General features: G+C 37.9%; 1 protein-coding gene across 2 annotated transcripts in view; it reads left to right on the top strand.

Moving 5' to 3' along the window:
• NGF (nerve growth factor) overlaps positions 1 to 24,637 on the top strand; it is a 68,626-nt gene that overhangs the window by 4,435 nt on the left and 39,554 nt on the right. The window contains exon 1 of one of the 2 annotated variants that reach the window (XM_072133130.1): positions 22,313 to 22,420. The exons of the other annotated variant lie outside the window; for it this stretch is intronic. Coding sequence (XP_071989231.1) covers positions 22,402 to 22,420 — 19 coding nt within the window. The 5' untranslated portion in view covers positions 22,313 to 22,401. Of the gene's footprint in view, positions 1 to 22,312; positions 22,421 to 24,637 lie in introns of those variants that run through there. 2 annotated transcript variants of the gene reach the window in all.

Genomic DNA, 24,637 nt, shown 5'->3' with positions numbered 1-24,637 from the left:
ACATCTTTCGTCAGTCAGTGTCAGGCTGCAACACCCCCTTCAATCCACTGTCCTTTTGTAAAAGCCCCCTTATGGCTTCTGTATCATTCATACCCCTTTCTGTGCTGCAGATTAGCAGGAGGGGTGTGCAGGGGGCAAGTTCACAAATGGACAGAGGTGAAACGGGGTGTTGCAGACTGACTCGGCTCAGCTCAGGAATACCCAGCTGACTCAGTTCACAGTAGTGAGAGAGGGGGTGTCATCTTATAATTCAAAGGAGCTGCTGACTCCTTTCAATATCAACATACAGAGCAACTAACTACAGTAAATGAGGTAGGACAAGCATAGATACTAGTATACTGTTCAGAAGCTAAATAAAAGTGTAGATAAACCTTGTGCCCTGATAATCTAAGCACATTGTCAGTCCACATCATCTCAAAGCCCAGAGGAATCATGAAGTGTCTGCTCAGCTAGTGCCCACCCACACTCCAGATTCTTACACTGATCAGTCTAGGGAGTGATAGGACCAAAAACACCAATAAAACTGACTAAAATGTTAAATTAAGGGGTTACAAATTATCTTTATTGTGTAAATATGACTAAGGGATTAAAATGTGAGAACTTTCTTTCATGGGGGAACCCCTAAAAAGGGGTTTTCCCCCGAAGGAAAGTTAGGCCCTACCCAGGGGATAGGGCTTAACTTGCTGTTCAGTGGGGGCCTCAGTGCTGAGACCCCCATAGATCCGTTGGACCCTTCGTCGCTCCTAGGACTAATGGAGCAGATGGAAGCGTGTGAGATGGTTCTGTTCGCTGAGCGCCACGCCGAGAATATATTTTTTATATTTGGATAGAATGGGCATTATGGGATGTGGTGATACCTAACATGTTTGAGTTTTACTGTTTGCTTATTTTATATGTGTTCTAAAGAAAGGGGGGGTGATTAAATTTTTCCTTTTTTTTTCTCTATTTTTTTTTGCTTTTATTTTTACTGTTATCTCAGACCCTCTAGAGTATTTGTTTAGCCTTGCAGGGTCTGATTCCTCATACTATATACTGCAATACTACTGTATCAGAAGGTTGTTAAAGATCTCTATTCATGGCAGGCCCACGAATCTCGATGGCAACTGATCAGCGCCCTTTTATAATGTCCCAGGGGGTGCAAATGGGCATCCAAGATGGCCCAACAGCAGCTCTGTTAGGTGCTGTGGTCTAGTTTGCCAACTGCACTTAACAGGTTAACTGCCAGTCCAGACAGTGGCAGTTAAAAGTGGGTGTCAGCTGTGTTTTACAACCCCCTACTGTGTTTGGAGAGAGCTAAAGGGGTTAAATTACTCCATATTCATGAAGGTGAAATAAAAAATTCTGGCGCCAACACATCATAAATATGGCACACATTGCAGAGCTGCAAAAAAATATGCCAATTGGCTGAAAGCCAATACTAAATGCCCCCCAATATGTAACGAAAAAAATAATCTCAAGATCACTTTGGTAAGTTAAAGTTTTACCCTTATAAAGTGACGCATGAATGAAGCTGAACCTTGATATACAAATTGGCTGCATCTGGAAAGGTATAATCACACTTATAGTACTTTGCATAACCCTGTACAACTACACATATTCACCTATCACGTTACTAGCCTGCTGTCGTCATACCACATATATTTTTATCCCATTCCCATTGTATGGCTTTGTACACTCATATTGTTTCATTGAACTAGACCACCTGCTAGTAGGTGACACTCATAGTCCAAAAAACTTTTACTATCGGAACAACTGGTCATTGGACTATCTGTATCTTTTTAACTGCTTTTACTAATATTGCACATTTTTTATTTTAAATACAAAAAGTAGAGCAACAGTCTCTCTACGCATGTTTAATGGCAAAATATTCGAAAGGAAGAATTACTTTTTTCTTTTTAAAGGGGAGATTCAGTATAAAACAATAAAGTGTGTAGTTCGGATACTCTTTATTGTGCACGTTGCATGTTACAGCAGAATATTGACTGGGTCGTGCATTTAATTTAGCTGCAATTGATTTTCCTCTGTACATTGATTTATAAGCCAAGGTTAGGACACATCATATGTGTATGATCTAAAGTAAATCCATTTTAATGACATTTTTCTGTACTTCCATGTCACCTAATTATACTGTTGAGATATTTAATAGTTGATCTTTTACATATACTGTATGTTTAAAAAGTAAAGTGGTGAAAATGAGCTTTTGATTCAGATCTTAACAAAATTATCCCAACCCACTGATTTATTCAGGGTATCCAAACCATCATATTGGTGTGTGTTGCTTCTGGTTTTATGCAAAGTTAAACATGCTCCATATCAACATGTGTAGTCCTTTGTTCTGACTGTTCTGGTTCATTTCCCTCTCGCTGTGTACAACATATACATACTCAGTTTAACCAAATCTATATGAGAGTCAAGGAGCTGCTCAACAAACCTTCTGCCAAAAGTTAATAAAAGTGAAACAGAAACTACTAGAAGGTTGGGGAAGTGGTAAAATAAAGTATGAGGGTCCATTAACTGTCACAACCAATCGCTGGACTCAGATGTCACATGAGCAAGAACAGTGATTGCTGATGACAATGAATTGTGTTATGGTCATAGGACCCAGACACTTTCCGATTTGGCCGTAACCTTAAACAAAGGAAATGGAGGCTTTACTGATGTTTACCTAGGACATTGCAACTTGAACTGAGTTTCAGTACCGCATGCAGCATAGGTCTGCTGCTGTTTCTGGAAAGAAAGTCTAGCTCTTTAAATTTTAGATCTGCCATATAGCCATAATGATGTATAAAGTGTGGTTGGTCTATTGATTCTAAATACTAATACATTAATGAAAGTTCAGTATGAAGACTTGTTTCAGAATTTTAGGCAGATTACATCAATATCAACTTTTTGGCCTTGCATCATAGTTGAAGTTCATATGTAGACAATTAATTCCAGACACTTCTGCCACTTTTCCAGTCACGTACAGTAAACCCATATTCTTGCTGCCGAAAATAAAGCTCAATGTATGTTTAATGTATGTAAACTATTTTCAGATGTAGAAATGTCTGTGACACATCTGCCTACTACCTTTTATTCATCTAGTCAAGGCAGTAGTATCATGAAAGTGTACACTTCTGTATTTTACCCTATACCTAAATATTCTGTATTATTGGCTCTGGTGAAGATTTGAGGACCAGTGGTTGAATGCTTACATACACATTGTGTGCATTAACCTAAGCAATATCTGACAAATTAGAAGAAGGATATTTTCTGGTACTGTATACAGGCAGTCCGTGGGTTACGTACAAGATGGGGTCCGGAGGTTTGTTCTTAAGTTGAATTTGTATGGAAGTCAAAACTGTATATTTTATAATTGAAGATCCAGACAAAAAAAATTTTGGCCCCAGTGACAATTGGAGTTTAAAAATTTTTTGCTGTAATGGGACCAAGGATTATCAATAAAGCTTCATTACAGACATTTTACAGCGGATTATTGCAATCTGGGACTATAGTAAAGCATTCAGAAAGCTTCACTAGAGGTCAGAGGGGTCTGTCTGTAACTATGGGTTGTCTGTAAGTCGAGTGTCCTTAAGTAGTTTTACTACTTAACAGATAAATACAAAGGAATATAAAAATGCTTTAATAACATTATTGGTTGTATACCATGTATTAACATTAGCAGTACTGGGAGCACCTCGACGTGGATCATGGTACATGCAACATACTGACTATAAAAGATTTATCATCACTCCATGTGTGTCTAAATTACTACATCTGTTTAGCATCTGTGCAATGAAATATGAACACAGGCGGTAGACCCTCCAATTCCTGTCAGGGTATCCGAGAAGATGTTCATAGATGTAGCTGCAATCCATCTCTCCTCCTCTTCCAATTTGGCTCCTACTTATGTACATGTTAATGCCTATGTAAAAATAAAGGGGAAACGGTACCTCCTGTTGATAATACTTGGACTGAGTGGAACTGTTTTTGCCCTGATGAGCTAAAAAGTTATTCAATGCTGGGGGAGGTTATTTGTTGTGCTTGTCTATATTTTGTTAAGAGATTTTCCTTATTGGCTTTCTGTTTTTTTCCTTGCTGCAGCTTGTTGGCCATATTTCTGAAGTGTCAGCCCCACAATAATGGTCCTTTTTCAAGACTTGCACCTTTTTTTAAAATTTTTGCTAGCTCAATTTGAGTGCAGCTTAGTAAACCTTCTCTTGCGCTTCTCGGTTTTCAACAATTTTTGGCACACAAATAGATGAGCTAAAAAATGGTCTATGAAGTTCTTTTTCCTCTTAATGAATGTGGGGACCAGTCAGAACCCTTAGTCGTCTGCCAATTCATCAAACCCTTGTGGCAAAATATTACATCTCAGAGTAAATTTCTGCATTTGTGCTCCAAAACATGGACCATGCACCACAATTGATAAATGACCCCATAGTATCTCATTTTTGTGACAACTGAAGCCTGTTGCTCACAAACGTGTTTGGTCCAACAAACTCACTCCTTGTGATTTCAGGATTTCCCAGACTGAGCCTAGATGGCGGGTTACTGTAACAAACAATAACTGATCCTTTTGTAGTATAGTATGTAATGGTTTATACCAACGAAAAAGTGTATTGTTTTGGTAGAAATTTTAGAAATTTCCATTTAATTAAATATTTTTTTTCCATGCTGACCTTAAGTGTTCCACTTTAGATATCAGCAATGTTGGCAGGTATATGTGTGTCTATGTCAAATACATATGCAACAGGTTCATTCAAAGCAAATTAGATAAAGCCATGTAGTAATATTTCCCATCATTTACATTGTCATGTGTCGTGGACTGGTCAAACTGTAGACAGGCAGTGACATAAACAACGAGTCAAAGTGACACATTAGCTTTTTATCTACTTTGTACAAGATTCCAATGGGCTTTGGCCTTTGTATTATTACATATAGCACACTCATATTGTTGTTCTGGAGTCAGCCCTTATAAGCTGTTTTATTCCCGTCAGTAGAAGTACTACCACATTTCCATATAACCAACCCTGTGATAGGGACACCAGTCACATATAACATTCCCATATATTCCAAAGCTCTTAGAAGATCGGGAACGCTTCTCCATAGTTTGGAATGCCAGCTGCAGATAAAGATCCAGTTCCATAGTATGTCTTTAATTCCCTGTATCTCAGAACAACAAAATATTAGATTCTCTTCTGTAATCTGATACCAGAACCATAGTTCTTAGTGCTATTAAGCCCAATATACGGGCAACTAATAATAATAATAAACTTTATGTAGCGCTTTACAATTGCAATGATTACACCACTCAGTCCTCTCTGGTCAACTCTGTCAAAGCTGAGGGGCTGGAGGGGGAGAAATAATTTAGATACAACTATATCTTTGGCTTTGTACCAGCTAGACATGGCATTTATCAAGAACTTTAGGAAATTATTGTTAACAAACATATTGCATATATGTTATTGTATCTGTTTAAAAAAAAAGAAAACTAAATAAAAATTACTTTAAAAAAAAACAAAGGTGGTAATTGCATTGGAATTGGATCTTTATCTGCATCACGCATTCCGAACTAGGAATTTACCTGCCCATATCTCTGGTTTTGTAGATCACAGAACTACATACCAGTGTGATTTAAAAGATAGAATTCTCCTCTTTAATCCATTACCAGAACCCTTGATCTAACTGCTATCGAACCCAAAACATAGGTGTCTAAATTGATACCCTCCCTGCAGTCTCTCAGCCTGACTTCGCTTTGGCAAAAGTTTTCTGCTCATTTTTACTTGACTAAGAGAAGATCTTTTTTTATAGCTAAATTTGGAAAATTCTAGAAAGGATATATCATAGCCTACCTCAAGGTGCTGACAGTTTAGTGAGGTATTAGAAGGTGGCCGGTTCCCTGCTGTATGTAAGCTCAAGCTTAGCACATCTTTGCCAGGAGGCAAATGCATAATAGTAGTGTATGTTCATGTTCATCTGAAAAAAAAAAAAAAGTTCATAGATGCTTGGGAGAAAACTTAGATTTTAGCTCCTATTCATCCGAATGTCGTCCTACTGTAAAACGGATGTATTGTGGTGATTAATGGCTTTATAAAAGTGATGCTACTGTACAATGCATCCACCTCCGGGCAGTGTCAGTGGTTTCATGCGTCACTTTAGGCATTTCCTCACTATAATACTACTTTAATTGTCCCATTGTGGTTACTGCAAATTGGTTATCAGCAATACAAAATAATTATTTTACTATGACATGAAAATTGAATCTTATGGCTTCTGTTTCTTCGTGATGACTAAACCTAGTTCTATACCGGTGGATATAAAATGTTTGTAGGGAGCTGTGCATACTGCATTACAGATACAACTAGAAATGGTGAAATATGTCCACAGGTGGAATAAAGGGAAGGAACAGCACAATGTCCGATGTGTGGCTGCATTAGAAGAGTATGTCTGACATGTGGCTATAGTAGTAGTCAATGTATGTTACACTATTTTATGTCATTTAAAGGGAACCTGTCACCAGGAGACCCATTTTTAGCACTCCCCCAGTCCCCACAGAGCATAGTACATATGCTGCCAAAGTGTTTTTGTATTAAAAATTGGTTTTACAGAAAAAAATATATCTTATATTGTACCGTTCATTACCATCTACTGTGTGACTAGGCAGTTGCCAAAAGGGAGGGTCTGGTAAGGAGCAGTTCCCCCCACCCTTGGGAAATTGCTTCTCCATGTGACCTTTTCAAATATATGAAAACACCCATCACTGAGCTGAACGACGACCCCTGCTCCTCTACAGCCAATCCCGAGTGAGGGGAGTTATTCATATATTTGAAAAGGTCATATGTTTCCCAAGGGTGGGGGGGGGGACTGCACCTTTCCAGCCCCTCCCTTTTGGCAACTGCCTAGTCACACAGCAGATTCTAATGAAAGGTACAATATAACATATCTTTTTTTCTGTAAAACCAATTTTTAATACAAAAACACTTTGGCAGCGTATGTACTATGTGTCACACACAGGCTGCAGTTGCCCCCTTCTTGGACTCACCTCATGCTGCTGACAGCAAGACAGGTAATGTGAATTAATCTTCTATAAACTATTGAAATGATTCAGAATGCTGACAAAGACACCCAGCATCGCATAGGCTATTGGAACCTGCCACCAGCTAAAAATCACATTCCTTGTGACAGATTCACTTTCAGTATTTTCAGTATTTTATGAGAATAAAATGTAAAAGAAAAGTAGGTTCCTAGAGATTTGCAATCTCACAATGTTTAGCCATTTTAGGAATATGTTAATTATTCCTGTATAAATCTTCTGTAAACTTGAATATCTTGAAAATAAATTACCAAATATACTCGAGTATAAGCCTAGTTTTTCAGCACAAAAAATGTGCTGAAAAACCAAACTCGGCTTATACTTGAGTAAAAAAAATATAGGTTTTACCAGGTTTTTATGGTAAAATTAGGGGCCTCGGCTTATACTTGGGTCGGCTTATACTCAAGAATATACGGTAGTTGTATAGTAAATGAACAGCAGAGGTGCAATGCCATCATTTTCTTTTGAAGCTCATTACAGGTTTATGACCCACCAATCTACAGAGTACCCTGGTAACATTGCAAGGGAGATGAAGCAAAAATATGCCAGATTAGGTGGTGTAAAATATTGTGCAATCACAGAGGAAACGCCCATTTAATTTGTAACACGGTCACGTTGCAGTGAGGCCGCCATGACGCCCATCCCTCCCAGCTCTCCCAGGCTGTAATTTGCTGCAAAAGGGGAAGATTGTCTGAATATGTGCAGCCCATGGGAAAGGACTAGTGATGAGCGAGTATACTCGTCCGAGCTTGATGCTCGGTCGAGTATTAGCATACTCGGACCGGCTCGTTGCTCGGACGAGTATTTGCCCTGCTCGATAACGAGCATTTAATAAAAAAAAAAAGAAGTGAAGAACAATAAAAAAATACAATTAAAACATTTAATTTAATCGTTTAATTGAAGAAAACAGTGAAATAGCACGCGTGTCTCCGGAGCAGATCGCAGATGTCCCGGAGACACGCGTGCAGAACGGTGTTCTCCGCAATAGTATTTGAAGAACAATATGTGTGAAGAACAACTTGCAGATGTTTACAAACATCTGCAAGTTGTTCTCTACACATATTGTTCTTCAAATACTATTGTGGAGAACACCGTTCTGCACGCGTGTCTCCGGAACAGATCGCAGATGTTCCCGAACATCTGCAATCTGTTCTGCACTGTGTTATTTCACTGTGCTCGGTCAGTTTGTCATTTTACTGAAAAATGCTCGGGTCTCCCATTGATTTCAATGGGGCTCGTTACTCGAAACGAGCACTCGAGCATCGGGAAATGTTCGGTTCGAGTAACGAGCACCCGAGCATTTTAGTGCTCGCTCATCTCTAGAAAGGACCCATATATTGATCAATTCCATGGACTTAACACATAGCACAGGACAGGAGATCTTGCATCATACAGAAATGTGATGCAAGAACTTCTGGTCTGCCGGCCAAATTACAGTGGGATTAAAAGGGGGAGAGGTGTGGCACATAGCAAGAAATTGAAATTTGTATGCCAGAAAACTGTCGTGCAAGCCATAGTAGAAAACCCCCATGGAGACTCATGGGGGGGGGGGTGCAAGAGAAGTAGCAAATGTTAAAACTAGAGCAAAAGATGTAAGCTTTTATTCAGGAAATAACATGGTCAGTACGTACACAGTCAGATTAAAAATAGTTGGTAAAGGTTTTTGGTAGAAGGCTCTGTTCTTCTTTAAGACAGCTTAAACTTGCTTGTTGTAAAATATTGTGTAAAATATTCGACAAAGAATTAATGTAGGATTTAATGATTTCATAGTTTTTTTCTTTTACTTGATCTTGGAATTTTTAAAAATGTATCAGTACTGTATATTAAATCCAGAATGTTTATCTAATGTGACTGATTTCTGTATTTTCTACAAAGTAAAAAAAAAAAGGTACTTATTGCAGGGGATTTATTAGCCTCTGCCATTCCCGCTGCATCTATTAGGAGGCTCTGGCCTTCTGCTAAATCCGCCACTTGGGAAGACCACCTTCATGCCAGTACAAGGTGTACAAGCCCTGATAATTCTACACCATCACTTGTAGAGTGATATTCCATTTAATTTAATTGCAGTGACGGATATTTTTTTCTGATATGCATGGATTTCCAATGAATTTTGAATTGTATGGAATAGTTTATGATAGGCTATTATAGTGATATAGATTCCACCAGAACCCCTCAGTGCTGCAGCTTCACAGGCTGTTACAGCGTGCAAGGAGCATACACCCACTGTGGAAGGAAGGAGGCCAAATATTAGATATGAGTCAGTGCCCATGGTCATAAGGGAATTTGATGGTAGATTTAAAGAAACGCTGACATAACTAACCATAGATGTAGTGTCTTCAAAGAAGCTATTACAAGTAGATTTTATTTGGTATGCACATGGCACCTCATGAAATTGTAACAATTCTACCCTGATGAACATCATAGAGAAATGGTACCAATTGTTTACTTAAAAAATATATATACCCATGATAAACCAGGGACCAGGACTGTGGTAATCTTCTTATATTTGTTATCCATGGCCTCCTTCCTCCGTGCTAAAGCTTCACAGACCTCATGTCTCAACCTCCCCCCTCTATTCCCTCAGCACTTTTTAATGAAATCATTTAAGCAGTTCACACACAGTACAAAAAAAAAATATTCAGTAGGCAGTATGACTAAGGAGATGCCAAGCATGTACAGATTTTCCTATATTTTACGGCTTTAGGAAAAAAAACACCTTTTTGAGAAAAACTCATTTGATTATGTATCGCTATATTCTAAAAGTTGTAACTTTGTTATTCCTTAAATTCCCTTGGAACAATTTTTTTGTATATACAGGCGGTCCCCTACTTAAGGACACCCGACTTACAGACAACTCATAGTTACAGACGGACCCCTCTGCCCACTGTGACCTCTGGTGAAGCTCTCTGGAGGCTTTACTATAGTCCCAGACTGCAATGTCCAGCTGTAAGGTGTCTGTAATGAAGCTTTATTGATAATCCTTGGTCCAATTACATCAAAAAAAATTTTAACTCCAATTGTCACTTGGGCAAAAATATACAATTCCGACTTACATACAAATTCAACTTAAGAACAAACCTACAGAACCTATCTTATACGTAACCCGGGGACTGCCTGTACAACTTTTTGATTTTTGGTTTCATGAAATCTTTTTATAACAAGCATTCAAATTAGCATTTTTTTTAATGCCATTCTCATTATGGTTATAATAACATAATATCTGCGTAGCCAAGGTCACTATGAATGCAACAATACCCATTTTGTGCTTTTTTTTTTAAATAAATGTATTCTATTTTCTATCCCACTATGTAGGGTGATTTATGGGGTTTTTTTCAATTTATAATTTGTTTAACTTTAAATCTTTATTTTTACTTTTTTTTTTACTGACCCACTAGGCTACTTACACTGCGATTACCTTAACACTGTACTGCAATGTGCTGTATATGTCAGTAAAGCATTGACAGTTTGCCTACTAGGATGAGTCCTAATAGGCGCCTATTGTACATGACAGTAACAGAACTATTGTTGTGACCTCCAGTTACCATGGCAACACGCAGTACTCTGGCAGTGGGCTGGGGGACTGTTGTGGGGTCACAGAGGGAAACCTGTTTGTGTTTGATTGTGGCTGTTAAGGGTTTAGTTGCATGGAACAATCTCCAGGATGGGCATATTAAGCAGCAGAGACAAGGCTCTGTATCACTCTCGGTCTCCTGCTGCTGATTGGGGTGACTCTCTCACAGTGCAGCCCGATTATTAGGACAAGCATATTTGTCCTTTGGCCTTAACATGTTGAGGATGATATAATTTTCATGGGTAACAAAAATATAAAGCTAAAAATTAAAACAAAACATTTATCAGTGTTATAAGGTAAGAGTGAGTTAGAATAGACAGCCTTTTCCTGCACCAGGTTTATCATTGTGTCCGATAGTTGATGATAAATCTGTGATAAAAAATAAAGACTATCTAGTCATACTTTGCATTTCATATTAGTTGGCTTGGGCCATGCCAGAAAGCTGCACCAAAATTCTAGTACATTAGCATTAATTTTTGTGCATTGACAAACTATGACAGAATTGTGTTGTAAACAGGTTGATAAAGTTGGTCCTTATTTCTAGAAGGAAGTTGCAAATTTTTTTATTTTTTTTTTTATTCTTCAATGTGAAGAGGGGTAACAGGAACATATGAAACACAGGAATAAACCAATGTGGTTAACTTGTACTGTAAGGTGAGCAATAAATGAGAAGAATAATACATTTAAGTTACTAAAACACAAAAGTAGCAATGAGGCATTACAGAATTATAAGGAGAAAAATAAATCTTGTAAAAAAACAAAGGCAGCAAAAATAGAAACTGAAAGAAAAATTGTCATGGAAAGTAATAATAATTCAAAATTATTTTACAAATATATAAATAGTAAAAAACTAAAAATGCAGAGTGTGGGCCCCCTGAGGAATAAATGGGGGTCATGGTGTAGGAGATGAGGAAATGGCCAATCTGTTGAATGTCTCCTTCTCAACTATCTTTGCCCAAGAAAGTCCCATGGGAAATCACATGATGAGGAATTATGTAAATTCTCCATTGAATCTCCTAAAGTAGACAAATCCCCAGGCCCTGATGGCATACACCCCTGGTACTGAGTTATATACTGTGTTAGACCATTATTTCTAATATTTGTTGATTAATGAAGGACTGGTTCTGTTCCACAGGGCTGGTTCATAGCAAATGTGGTGCAAATATTTAAAAAAGGGTCAGAAAGTGATCCTGGAAACTACAGACCTGTGAATCTAACATTGGTTGTTGGAAAAATAATTGAGGGGTTTATTAGAGATGCTGTCTTGGAGTATCTCACTGTGTATAACCTTATAACCCAGCATCAGCATGGGTTTGTGAGGGATCGGTCCTGTCAGATTAATCTGATCAGCTTCTATGAGGAAGTAAGTTCTAGATTGGACCTGGGGAGGCTGTTGATCTTGTATAGCTGGACTTTTCTAAGACCTTTGACACAGTGCTGCATAAAACGCTGGGACTAGGGGTGAATCTTTGTATTTGGGTAAGCAAATGACTTAGAAATAGAAAACAAAACAAAGGGTTGTCATTCATGATGTCAGTATTGGGGCCACTTTTTAAAATATTTTTATTAATTACCTCTTACAAATTCTACTTTGTAAATCCTCTATCTTTGCAGATGATAGTAAGCTCTGTAAAGTAATTGTACAGAGGAGGATAGTATAACATTACAGAGTGATTTGTGGAAACTAAAGGCCTGGGCTGACAAATGGCAGATGTAGATAAATATAAGATTATGCATTTGGGTTGAGGAAATGAAAATTATAGTTATGTGGTAAAAGAGGAAATTCTTGATAAAACTGAAGGAGAAAAAGACATGGGGTTATCTGCGGATAGTAAACTCAATTTTATTGATCAAAGCCAGACATCTGCTGCTAAAGCAAATAAAGTTATGGGATGTATCAAGAGATGAATAGACCCCCCCAGATGAAGCGAGGTGTGCGAAACACGTGTCGAGGTTGGAACTTACTACTACTGGTCGGTATTTGTACCTATATTGCTACAGGTCCCCTATGTGTGCTTTATCTCTCTTCTTTTCCACTTTATGCTATATCCTCCACCCATGTGGGTTTGAGAAGGGGTTATGTAAACTCATTTCAGAGTGGTCAATTACTGTGTGCTCATAGGGGAACCACTGATTATTACCAGGGTACTATCTGCCTTTTTACCTGTTGTTGCTCCAATGTATTGGTTTTATTCTATATGCAGTTTACATAATAAAGATTACTTGTATACTTTACTTTGTGTTATGAATTACTCGTGGTAGATTAGGTTTTCCTTTTCGGTGTATTATTCAGTTAAGATAAAAGACGACTGAATGGAGACCTCATTACAATGTACAAATGCCTGAAAGGTCAGTACAAGGATCTCTCCAAAGATCCTTTTTATACCTAGGCCATTGCCATAGACAAAGGCAATGAGACTACTGAACTCTCTGTCACAAGATCTTGTAATAGCTGATAATTTGAACATGTTCAGAAGGGGTCTGGATGCCATTTTAGAGAGCAATAATATAACATTGTATGAGAATAGAACCTTTTGTTAGTAGTTTCTGTTGATACAGGGAGTTATTCTGAACACCATATTAGCGGTCGGGAAGGAATTTTTACCTGCTTTGGGCCAAATGGCATCATCCTTGCAGGTTTTTTGCCTTCTTCTGTATTAACACAATATAATGTAAAGGTTGAACTTTATGGACAGGTGTCTTTTTCTAACCTCTTTTTACTATGAAATAACTTCTAATCATGCACAGAAAAGTCTTTATAAATATTTGAGAGCATTCAAAAGTGACATGGAAGATTCAGGTTGCCCAATGTAAAGGGATTTTTTTTCCAGCAGATTGAACCTACATTTGTTGGATTACCTAGGTGTTTTCCAGCTTGTAAGCCACCACTTATATTTACACACACAATAAAATACCTTGTACATGTCTTATTCTTAATAAACTGTTTAAAAAGTATACAAAATAATCTAGTTAACCAATGCTGGCATCAACCAGCATACTCTATATATGTATATAATTACGACACCTTCTTATGATGTCATGAATCCTATAACTAGGCTTACACACAGTGAATTATCGTACATATTGCTAGTTGAGTCAAAATGCTATAACTCATTAGTCTATGCACAGAAAATTTGGTCTAAAGCCTTTTTTGCATGTTTTTTATTTCCAAGCTGCTACATTAAAAAGATTATGTGGATAGACTGCACGTAGCTCTGTCTTCTTTATTTTGTCCATTGGGCTTAGAGGTTTCCAAGAGTATTATCATATAAAATCTATTAAAGCAATTTGTAATTCATGACCGGATTCTAAACACAATTACCTCTGGACCATGCATCACCACAGAGCATAAGCAGTCTAGCCTCCTTACTACGTTCTTTCCAGCATTGGGTAAACTGTCTTTGATTCCTTGTATAGTCATTTACTTCAGTGTTATAATATTTTATTCTTATCCAATAGCAATGTTCTGCACAGCATGAAATCTCATATTCACATCATGCTGCTGGCTATTGAGTACAACTAAAAGTATGTTACTTGTAATCCAAACCTTTTATTCATTATTGGGACCATGTTTCTCAAATGTATTTGTATGAGTGATAAAATAGTGGCTATGCTGTTTTTAGTAAAAAAATTGTAAGCGCCATAACATATCAATTCTTTAGCATCTTGTCATGGTAATGAATAATTAAGAGCATACATGAACGTTAACTAGCTGTTAGAATTCCCCTTATAAATAGAGTGAAATGTGCCTAAGTACCCCAGCACAGTCCCGTCAGAACTGAGTGGCAGATTTTGTTGGGTCACCCCTTACCAGGAAACACACATAGAAACACATTCATAGAAAATTGGTAGTAGTGCAGTACATGAACAAACTAGACACATGGTGCAGTATTCTGTTTTCAGAATATTCTTTTTTACATCTCCCTATATTATGTGGGTACTAAACGGTTAAAGCAGAAAACCTTGTAGTAAAGAACAAGACCATCAAAATGCAGAAGCCCTGTAAATACCTCAGACTTGGCTGAAACTGGAAGACATTCAGCACAAGCACTAACACATTCTCTTCCTCAATAAACCTTACTCAATTGGCTTACCTCATAAAGCAGGTCATGGATAACACAGTTGAGGTTATGGGGAATATTTTCTATACACAGTCAATGGTAAATAGGTCAATGCAATAGGTCAACCCGGATGAAGAACCAAGAGCCTTCCACATGGCTTCCCAATCTCTCAATTTGTTGGTCGTCCCTAACCAGTAAATAAAGTTGCATTGACCAGATTAGTGAGACCGATACAAGTAATAGGGGGGCACAGACGCCATGCACAAATGGGTTGTTTTGAAAATCAAATAAAACCACAAAACCGGGAAACCAAAAACAAAATGTAGAATTCATAAAATGACACTTTATTAGATTAGTTAAAATAAATCCATTTAGAAAGATAACATACACAGAAAAGGTCCACCAATAAATCACTATAAGCTTGTATAGAAGGTTTAGTCCTCAGTACTAGTCAAGGGATTTGCTTACAAACAAGTATTGCACATTACCCAGAGTTATAACAGAGGACAGGGAACACACGTACAAGTATATACAGACCAAAGGTGGACACCATTTGTCACGTGTTTCGCCTTGCTTTATCAGGGGTATGACAAAAATGCAAGATACAAGACAAGCTGATTCTCTCCTCTAATCCTACTAGTGCTGTCAGGATAAATTTTTAAATTCTGTTTAAAATAATCTAAACCTAGAAATCACTGCTTCTCCTGCTCCATTACATCTGTCTTTCATATGGAGAGCCATACACTAAATTACCTAAAAAGGTCTTTATTTTTTTACACATATATTATATGTCCATGATCAATTTTACAGTAGTTAATTTGTAAAATTCTTTTTGTCCACCACATTTTGAAAATTTTCTTGTATTACAAATTAATCTACAATCTCGATTTCTTTTTTTTATAATCCACATTGTTATATTTTTCTGTTGCACATAAGTCACTGCATTCTGTATAATTCCATGCAATTTCATAATAACAGGTTACAGAATAGTCAAAGACTAACTAAAGAAATCATGTAAAGCGTAATAATCCATGTAGTTAATGACCAATACAGTGAGATTTGGAACCACCCAAAAACAATTAGTAAGGAAAGTTTTTAAAAGATGCTGATTATCTGGTCATTCTATACCTAGGCCTTATTGACAGATTTTGAAGAGGATATTCTCCAAGAATAAGCCGTAAATTGATTTTAACAAGATGCGCCCAATTTACTTGAAATTGATTTTAAGTATTTCATTTCTGACAGGAACTGGCATGCACATATTCATTTGTTTGTCCTCCTATACTATGTTATGAATTATACTATACATCAAAGCATTCCTAGATCTGGAGCACATTTTAACATATTCGCTGGTACATCTAATAGTGGTAATTTCTAGAACAGGAGAATATAGTTATCTCATTAATACATATTTTTTCAAAGGGGCTTCTCTCTTGTCACCTTACTATAACCCTATGAAAGCACCTGTTAAATTTAAGGAAGCCTTCAAGTATATGTTCTTTGTGGCACCAACTCTCTGTTTTTTGTCTTGTGTTTTAACTGCCATTTTACAAAATTTGATTCCACTATATAAAAAATTATTAAAGGGGTATTCCAGGAATCGGCATAATTCATATACAAGTGGGCACTCAAAATATAAGCCAACGTGTAAATAGTTGTTATTTAAAAGTTTGCTCCCCTTAGCAGAAAATGCTGGTGACATAGACTGTAATGAAGAATTAAAATGCTACCGGCCCTTTATTCAGTCCGTTAATTTCCTCCGCGCGGTCCGTCGCAGAAAAGAAGATGGCCGCTGGTCACATGTCCACATCACATGTCCTGTACCTGCCTGGGCAGGTCATGTCATCACCACTACGTTTGGCTGTTGTCGGTTGGTTGAAGTGCCTCCAGTATGGTCAGTGTTGTGGTGATGGCAGTTACACATCGTTACTATGGTAACAGAGCAAGAAAACCTGTTACATCATCACTGTTAGCAGAGCATAAGTGGAAAGAGGAGTTAGTGAGAACTAAAGGATCATGGAACTTGTAGTTTCCAGTGGCGGCCATCTTAGTGATAACTCCACCTACTTTAGAGAGGCCATAAATTTTGTAAATCATAAAATCATATTATTTTAGCTCTGTTTTGTGACTAATGACATTGAGTAATGTTGTATTCATTTATTTATATCATCAAGGGTTTTTGTGTCAGACGTTCATATTCCCGGAATACCCCTTTAAATACTGGTTTAATCTTTGAAACCCCCCTGGTGGCAGGGTTTGATTACTTGTCTCTGCTTCCAGTTCCAGGGACGTGGCAGTCTCCCAGTCTTTTCCACAGCCAGACGTGTCAGGCGTCACAAGACCAGAGATGGTGGCTGCAGCTAGCAGAGCTGAGGATTTAGAGACTGCCACATTGCTGGTACTGGCAAAAGGAGCCGGGTAAGTATTCTTATTGTTGATGAAGAGGAATATGTGGAACTCACCGATCGGTTTGTTGACATTATTTCCTATGTGCAGCACACAGGTTAAAGGGCAGACCGCGCAAGGCGATGAACCATTACGTGAAATAATGTAGACTACACATATGAAATAAAGTCTACAAACCAATCCAGTGAGTTCCACACTATTCCACTTCATCGACTTTGGTCGTCTGCTTATGCAGAGCATGTTCGTTCCAGCACTTCTTTGCTTTTGCAAGGTGGTGACAGAGTATCATATTTTTTTTCATACCCCAGGTATACTTTTTATTTCAGCTACTCCTGTGAAGGAGTAGCTCAAGGAGATTTTCCAGGATTGCTTGGAAAAAGAAATATTTATCAACATGCACATGTATTTGGTCTTTGAGCGAATTGCTTGGGTACATTGAAGTCAAAATATGTAATTCACATGTGTATGTAGAGTTTTTTTTTTCCTTTTAAAAACATTCAGCTCTAGGTACAATGAATGATTTGCAAACAACTGATAAATGATTGATGAATTGAAGCAAAATAAAGATCCAGATGGCCATTTCCTATAGAGTGATCTGTGCTTTTACTTATTGTTGCTGGAGAGTGTTATTAGAGAGACAGCAATGTCCTTCCCAACAGTATAAATGGCAGTACAATTAAGTTTTTAGTGCAGCTTGGTCAATGAAGATCGACAAAAACAATTGTTGATCTCCTTCATTTACATTGACCCCTTGTCATTACAAATAATTTGAAATGAACAATGAGCGGCAAACATTGGATATTGTACATGGACCTTCAGAATATTGTCATATTTATCAGCACCTAGTGCTTTAATAAATATAAGCAGCATAGTTTAAATATATTAAGTCTATTTACCTTATATACTCGAGTATAAGCCTAGTTTTTCAACACAAAATTTGTGCTCATAAACCCTAACTCGGCTTATACTCGAGTCAACTAAAAAAAATAAAGTCAAAACTCACATTTCTGACATCATCTGACATCATAGGTCCTCTTCTGTCTGAGACAGAAGAGGACCTATGGGGGACGTCGGAAAGATGAGTACAGTGTTATTTTTTTTCCTGCTACAGGGACTGGGCAGGCTGTATGCTACAGGGGCTGGGCAGGCTGTATGCTACAGGGGCTGGCAGACTGGGAGGCTGTAACCAATGCATTTCCCACCCTCGGCTTATACTCGAGTCAATAGGTTTTCCCAGTTTTTGCCTTGAAATTAAGGGTTTCGGCTTATACTCGGGTCGGCTTATACTCGAGTATATACGGTAGATATTTTTTTTATATAGTTCTGTAGCATTTCCATACTTTTGTCCAAATAATATACTGTGACTCTGTTTTAAGAATATCTGCCAAGTCAGAAAAGTGCATGACGTGCTTAAATGCACCCAAGCAATTTTCTCACAGGACAAATACATGCACAGAAACAAATACGTGACATTAATAATATAATCCCAGGATTGAAAGCATAATAAACTCTTCTGACACAGCATATATGAAAAAATACATTTGTGCAAATCCTTTATCTACAAATATGTTCTAAAAAGATTAAACTAATATCTAGTATTTCTTATGTATAAGAGCCTTTTAAAGGGGATTTATATCATTTGCAATATTTACGGATGGAAGAAATTTTCTACTGTTACAGTTGACATCAGCCTCCCAAGGTTTTTTTTACCTTCCTATGGATCAACATTTTATAGGTTGTGTTTCTAGAATTCAGCCTTGTATGATACTATGAATTTTACAATGCATGCACTTCACTATAGACACATTGGTTAACATTAAGCTATGTATGTTTGAGATTAACCAATCAGTTAATTTTTTACCTCAAAACTGATGGCATGCCTTCATGCAGCTGTGGTTTAGGGTTCCAAATAGTATTACCTTAACTGTTTTCTATGAAACTTCCTCAGGTTCCAGGTGATAAAGGCAGTGGAGGTCCGATCAGGGGTGAAACTAACCTCTCTGCTGCCTGAGGTGTGATGTAGAATGCACCCTCTCTTCCCCATCCAATAGTAATATATCAAGATATTTTTTAGTACGTTAGTTCTACATGTAGTGTTTCACTACTGTACTGATAACGGATGAGAAAAGACCTTATTTTAATTTAAGGTCGTGCTTTGTAACAGGTAACTGTACCCCTGATGCTGTATATCTTGCTGCAGGTGGTGCTGCCCAAGGGAAGAAGCTCAACTCGCCTCATGGCTGGTGCATCCCTAGGTCTGCTGACTCAAGTCTGCTCTAGAAAACAGAGTTGTGTGATCTGTGCTTATAAAGAAAAGGTCAACATACTCAATTGCTTTACTGTGCATGCTTTGAACATTGGCACAGGTGCAGTAAAGAAAGGCACAATGATCTCTGCTTCGCTATACACAGTGAGCATATAAAGGGGGTTCTAGCAGACATATGTCACCAACCCCCTGCCAAATTTATTACCTGCAATCTCATGTAGTCTGCAACACAAGTCAGGTAAAATGGTTTTGAACCCTAAACCACAGGTGCATGAAGGCATTCTGGTGGTCCAGGAATCTCAGAAACTACTGACAGTTTCCCTTTAAGGCATGCAAAACCCAAAGCACTCCAGAACCCAAAGATTTAAAGTAGGGAGAACTAGCAATTGGCTTATGGGCAGCACGGTGGCTCAGTGGTTAGCACTACAGCCTTGCAGCACTGGGGTCCTGGGTTCAAGTCCCATCCAGGTCAACATCTGCAAAGAGTTTGTATGTTCTCTGCATATTTGTGCGGGTTCCTCCCACATTCCCAAAACATACCGATAGGTTGATTTAGATTCTGAGCCCCATGGACTGATTTGGTAAGCTCTATGTAGCACTGCTTGACCTGTCTGCGCTATATAAATAAAGGAATTATTTATTATTATTATTATTATTATGACTTTCAAAATCCTCAGCAGCAGATATCAAGGGGATGAATGAGATGCTCTTGAAACAATGTGTCCTACATTATTTTGTTCCTTTAAAGTTTTTAGTAATAATATGGCTTACCTGGACTTTAAGAACTATTCAAACATTTTAACAAAAAGTCATTTTTGATTTCCAATAGTAGGTTTTTTAAAATGTACTGTACATGCTGTGCATTTTTATTACTTGTTTTCGGTTCTAGTGTCTCCTGTGGAATGTACAATTCTGTTCATATGCAGATGACACAAAACTATCTCTTTGGGTAATGGTGCATGAACAAATGTATATTATGTATGGCTATATATTTTATGACTGCATTGCGTGACACAGTCTTATGAATATTGAAAAAAAAAAAGCTTGGATATGATGCCAAGAACTGTAGACAAGATGAGGATCTGAGTTAATGAATAGATGTCTTTGTTGCTGTGAACTTTGGGAATCAAATACTATAGCACAGCAATAGGATTTAGCTAATAGGTATTTGATGTGACCCCTAAATTCCCTACTATTGAATGGTCTGTGCATTGTGATAAGGTCAAAGCTAGAAAATAGAAGAATAAAGTCTAAGGACTAATTCCATTGGGTAATTACTGGATTAGAACTTTGATTCAATGCTTTATTTCATACTTTAAATCCAGCACATAGTAGATGTTTTATTAAAGATAAACTCTTTATAATGTTGAAGTTGTGGACTTTTTAATTAAAATGACATAGTTTTTCCTTCCTTCCTTTTAGGCCTCTTGAAGGGCCTTATGGAAATACTGAGATGGCTGACCAAAGGCTATTGCTAGGCCACCGAAAGTTATAGAACCCAAAAGTTGATGCTATAGGTGTAATAGTGGAGGGGGTTTTATGTTGGATTCCCATAGTCCCTTTTACTGCAGCATTCAATGGGTTAAACAAGTATGTTTTTAAACATGTCTGCATATATGTCACCAATTGGTTACTTATATAAATGTAGTCATGAAATCTCTTCTACTTAACGTAACCATACATTTTGAAAACAAAATAAATAAAGTCACGACGGATGAAGAAAAATGTAAAAACTGTGACCGGTATAATTCCTTTTTTTTAAACTTGTATCTGAACTTGTGATCCTGAATTCCTATTACATAATAAAAAAAAATTGAAAAATTGAAAAATTAAGAACCTGTCATGGGTTTGGTTAGAATGCCTTAATATTATGTTGAATTAAAAATTGGAATTGCAACACCCCTGCCAACGCATAGGCAGGCTGGTAGTTGTGAATAGCACCCTCCTCAGGTGAGGGAGATTGATAACCTCTCTAGGAAGGTTCTGGATTATGAGTATTATGTAATTGCAGCTGTAGATAGTGTCTGAAAAGGCAACAGTTAAATTGGTGTAAGTAATTATCCAATGATGTGGCTGTATTGTTAGCTGGAGTTTGATTGGAAAGGTGTGACTACTTGTCCAGGGGGAACACATGGTTTTGTCTTAGGAGTCATTCAGAGTGAAGAGAGAGACAGTGTGTGCAGCACAACTTCAGTGCTGCCACAGATACTAATCGCAGGAATTTATAGTGCCTCAGGCCTACTGCCTGACACTAAGGATGAGTCAGGAGACTCTAGCCCAGAGCTGCAGCTTCCACAATTTGGACATTGCTTCATCTCAACTATCCCTGCCTGAATCTACTATCAGGCTTGTGCCTTAAGTTGATTTGCACAATGTTGTCTCCATCTGATCCCTGAATATGGCTGCTAACCACCAAGGTCTTCCCCATCCATTACCCAGGGACTCATCCTACAGACACTCAGGGGTACAGTACATCAGCATCTCCCTCCTTATTTCTTGCACATAACACCTGCTGGAGACCTGCCAGGCTGTAGGTCAGCCCTCTGGTCCCCATACTAAGCACCGTGACAACAGCGTGCCTTGGGCCCTAGTCCGATATTCTGGGCCCTGGCTGCCTCCAGGCCCACAAGAAAAGGCTCGGCTCCAGTGGGGATGTTGCAGAATCTTTTAACCAAATAGGATTGAATCTTAAAACTTTTGACTATAAAACCACAAATGGTGTTTTCATACGTTTGTGAGAGTAGTAAGAAGCATCAAGACTGTGAAAAGCTAATTTTTAATCCAGGTTTGCAGCTCTTGCAAGTGCTCTGGGAACGTCTTTCAGACTGAATTTTTATGTTTTTTGTAATTAACTGTACCATAGCCCCTTTGCTCTGAGTGACTACTACATCTCCTACTAATAACAGAGATGAGGGTGTATGGAGCAGCACAGTGCGGACAGAAGGAAGTTCTTCAGGCTGATAGACATGCCCAGTGCCCTTTGAAGAGCTGCAAAACTGAATTATAATTTTACTGTCCTGTCATGACTAACATACAAAAAGGTATGATTACCCAGCTCTGCACTAAGACTGTCTTCAGCTTCGTATGGTCAAATCTGTCAGTGTGAGCATCAATATTTTTTGTGTAAATAATGTAATTTATAGATTAGTAGTGCACACAATACCATTCAGCCACTTTACTTTCAGTGCAGCAAACTCACTTCAAAAGTTCAGTGAGGATCTCTGAATGATCCAGTGTTGTCCTCAATGAATGATGATGATAAATATAATCCACCTGTGTGTAATCAAGTCTCTGTATAAATACACCTGATCTGTGATAGTCTCAGGGTTCTGTTTAAAGTGCAGAGAGCGTCATGAAGACCAAGGAACACACCAGACAGGTACCTGATATTGTTGTGGAAAGGTTTAAAGCCGGATTTGGATACAAAAAGATTCCACAAACTTTAAACATCCCAAGGAGCACTGTGCAAGAGATCATATTGAAATGGAAGGAGTATCAGACTACCAAGACCTGGCTGTCCCTCTAAACTTTCATCTCGAACAATGAGAAGACTGATCAGAAATACAGCCAAAAGGCCTATGATCACTCTGGATGAGCTGGAGAGATCTGTAGCTGTGGTGGGAAAGTCGGTCCATAGGATCACTATCGGTCCTACATTGCACAAATCTGGCCTTTAAGGAAGAGTGGCAAAAAGAAAGCCATTTCTCAAAGATATCGATAAAGAGTTGTTTAAAGTTTGCCACAAGCCACCTGGAAAACACACCAAACACGTGGAAGAAGGTGCTCTGGTCAGATGAAACTAAAATCAAACTTTTTGGCCACAATGTGAAATGAGATGTTTGGCATAAAAGCAACACAGCTCATCACCCTGAACACACCATCCCCATTGTTAAACATGGTTGTGGCAGCATCATAGTTTGGGCTTTTCTTCAGCAGGGACAGGAAAGATGGTTAAAATTGATGGGAAGATTGATGGAGCCAAATACAGGACCATTCTGGAAGAAAACCTGAGACTGGGGTGGAGATTTATCTTCACATAAGTCAATGATCCCAAACATAAAGAAAAATCTGCAATGGAATGGTTCACAAATAAGCATATCCAGGCGTGGAATGAATGTCCAGACCTGATTCCAATCGAGAATCTGTGGAAAGAGCCAAAAACTGCTGTTCACAAACAATCTCCATCCAACCTCACTGAGCTCGAGCTGTTTTCCTAGGAAAAATGAGCAAGAATTCAAGTCTCTCGGTGTGCAAAGATGATCGAGACATACCTCAAATAACTTGCAGCTGTAATCGCAGCAAAAGGTGGCGCTACAAAGTATTAACTTAAAGGGCCGAATAATATTGCATGTCCCACTTTTCAGTTTATTATATTTACAAAACTTTCAAATTTCCAATAAAGTTTGAAGCCTGAAATGTGGCAAAAGGTAGAAAAGTTCAAGGGGACGAATACTTTCGCAAGGCAATATATATATATATATATATATATTGAGACATGGTAATCATGTACAGTTTGATATGTCAAGTAATGACAAATGGTTCCAGAGACACAAATAGCACAAATGTGGACCAGTTCTGACCAGGAATGTATGGCCTTTGTTACCACCTTCTTTCATATCAGCCCATCTATTATGGATACACATGATTGTTAGAGGTCTAATTAGGAAATCTATTTTTAGCTTACATGACAAACAGATACCGTAATATAATAGACAAGATAAGGCAGAGTTATAGGGGTGTGAGATTAGGTTAGGTGACAAGATTCCATTGCAAACTTTTGTCTGAAGGTGTTATCTCATGCAGAAGAAAATGACAGAATCTCATTAATATATGCATGGCTCTCTGAAAAGTTATTTCATCTTAAAACACATCAGTGTTCCCATATTAAGAGAGATTAGATGAAGATGATTGGAAATAACCACAGGCCATAGAGAAAAGGGGAAATGAAATGTTCCTATCCTGTTCGTGCACGCAACATGAAGTTCTCCTATCCTCAAAGTGGTGATAATGATGTCAAAGCTATGTTATTATGCTTTAGTGCCAGATGAGAAATTCCAATATTCAACTGTGAATACATTACAGTTTTGTTACACTATGGACATATTATCTCATAATATCTATACAATCTCTACACTAGATGTTTGGTTAATTGTTAGATCTTGTAAATGAGGTTATGTGACCACTGCTATTCGATATTCGATGTCATTATCAAAACTGATGTAACTCTTACAACTGTGAAAGATCTTGTTCACACTGGT

The sequence above is a fragment of the Engystomops pustulosus genome, chromosome 2 (genome assembly GCF_040894005.1).
Source record: "Engystomops pustulosus chromosome 2, aEngPut4.maternal, whole genome shotgun sequence".
NCBI lineage: Eukaryota > Metazoa > Chordata > Amphibia > Anura > Leptodactylidae > Engystomops > Engystomops pustulosus.
This window is presented reverse-complemented; position numbering and strand designations above follow the sequence as displayed.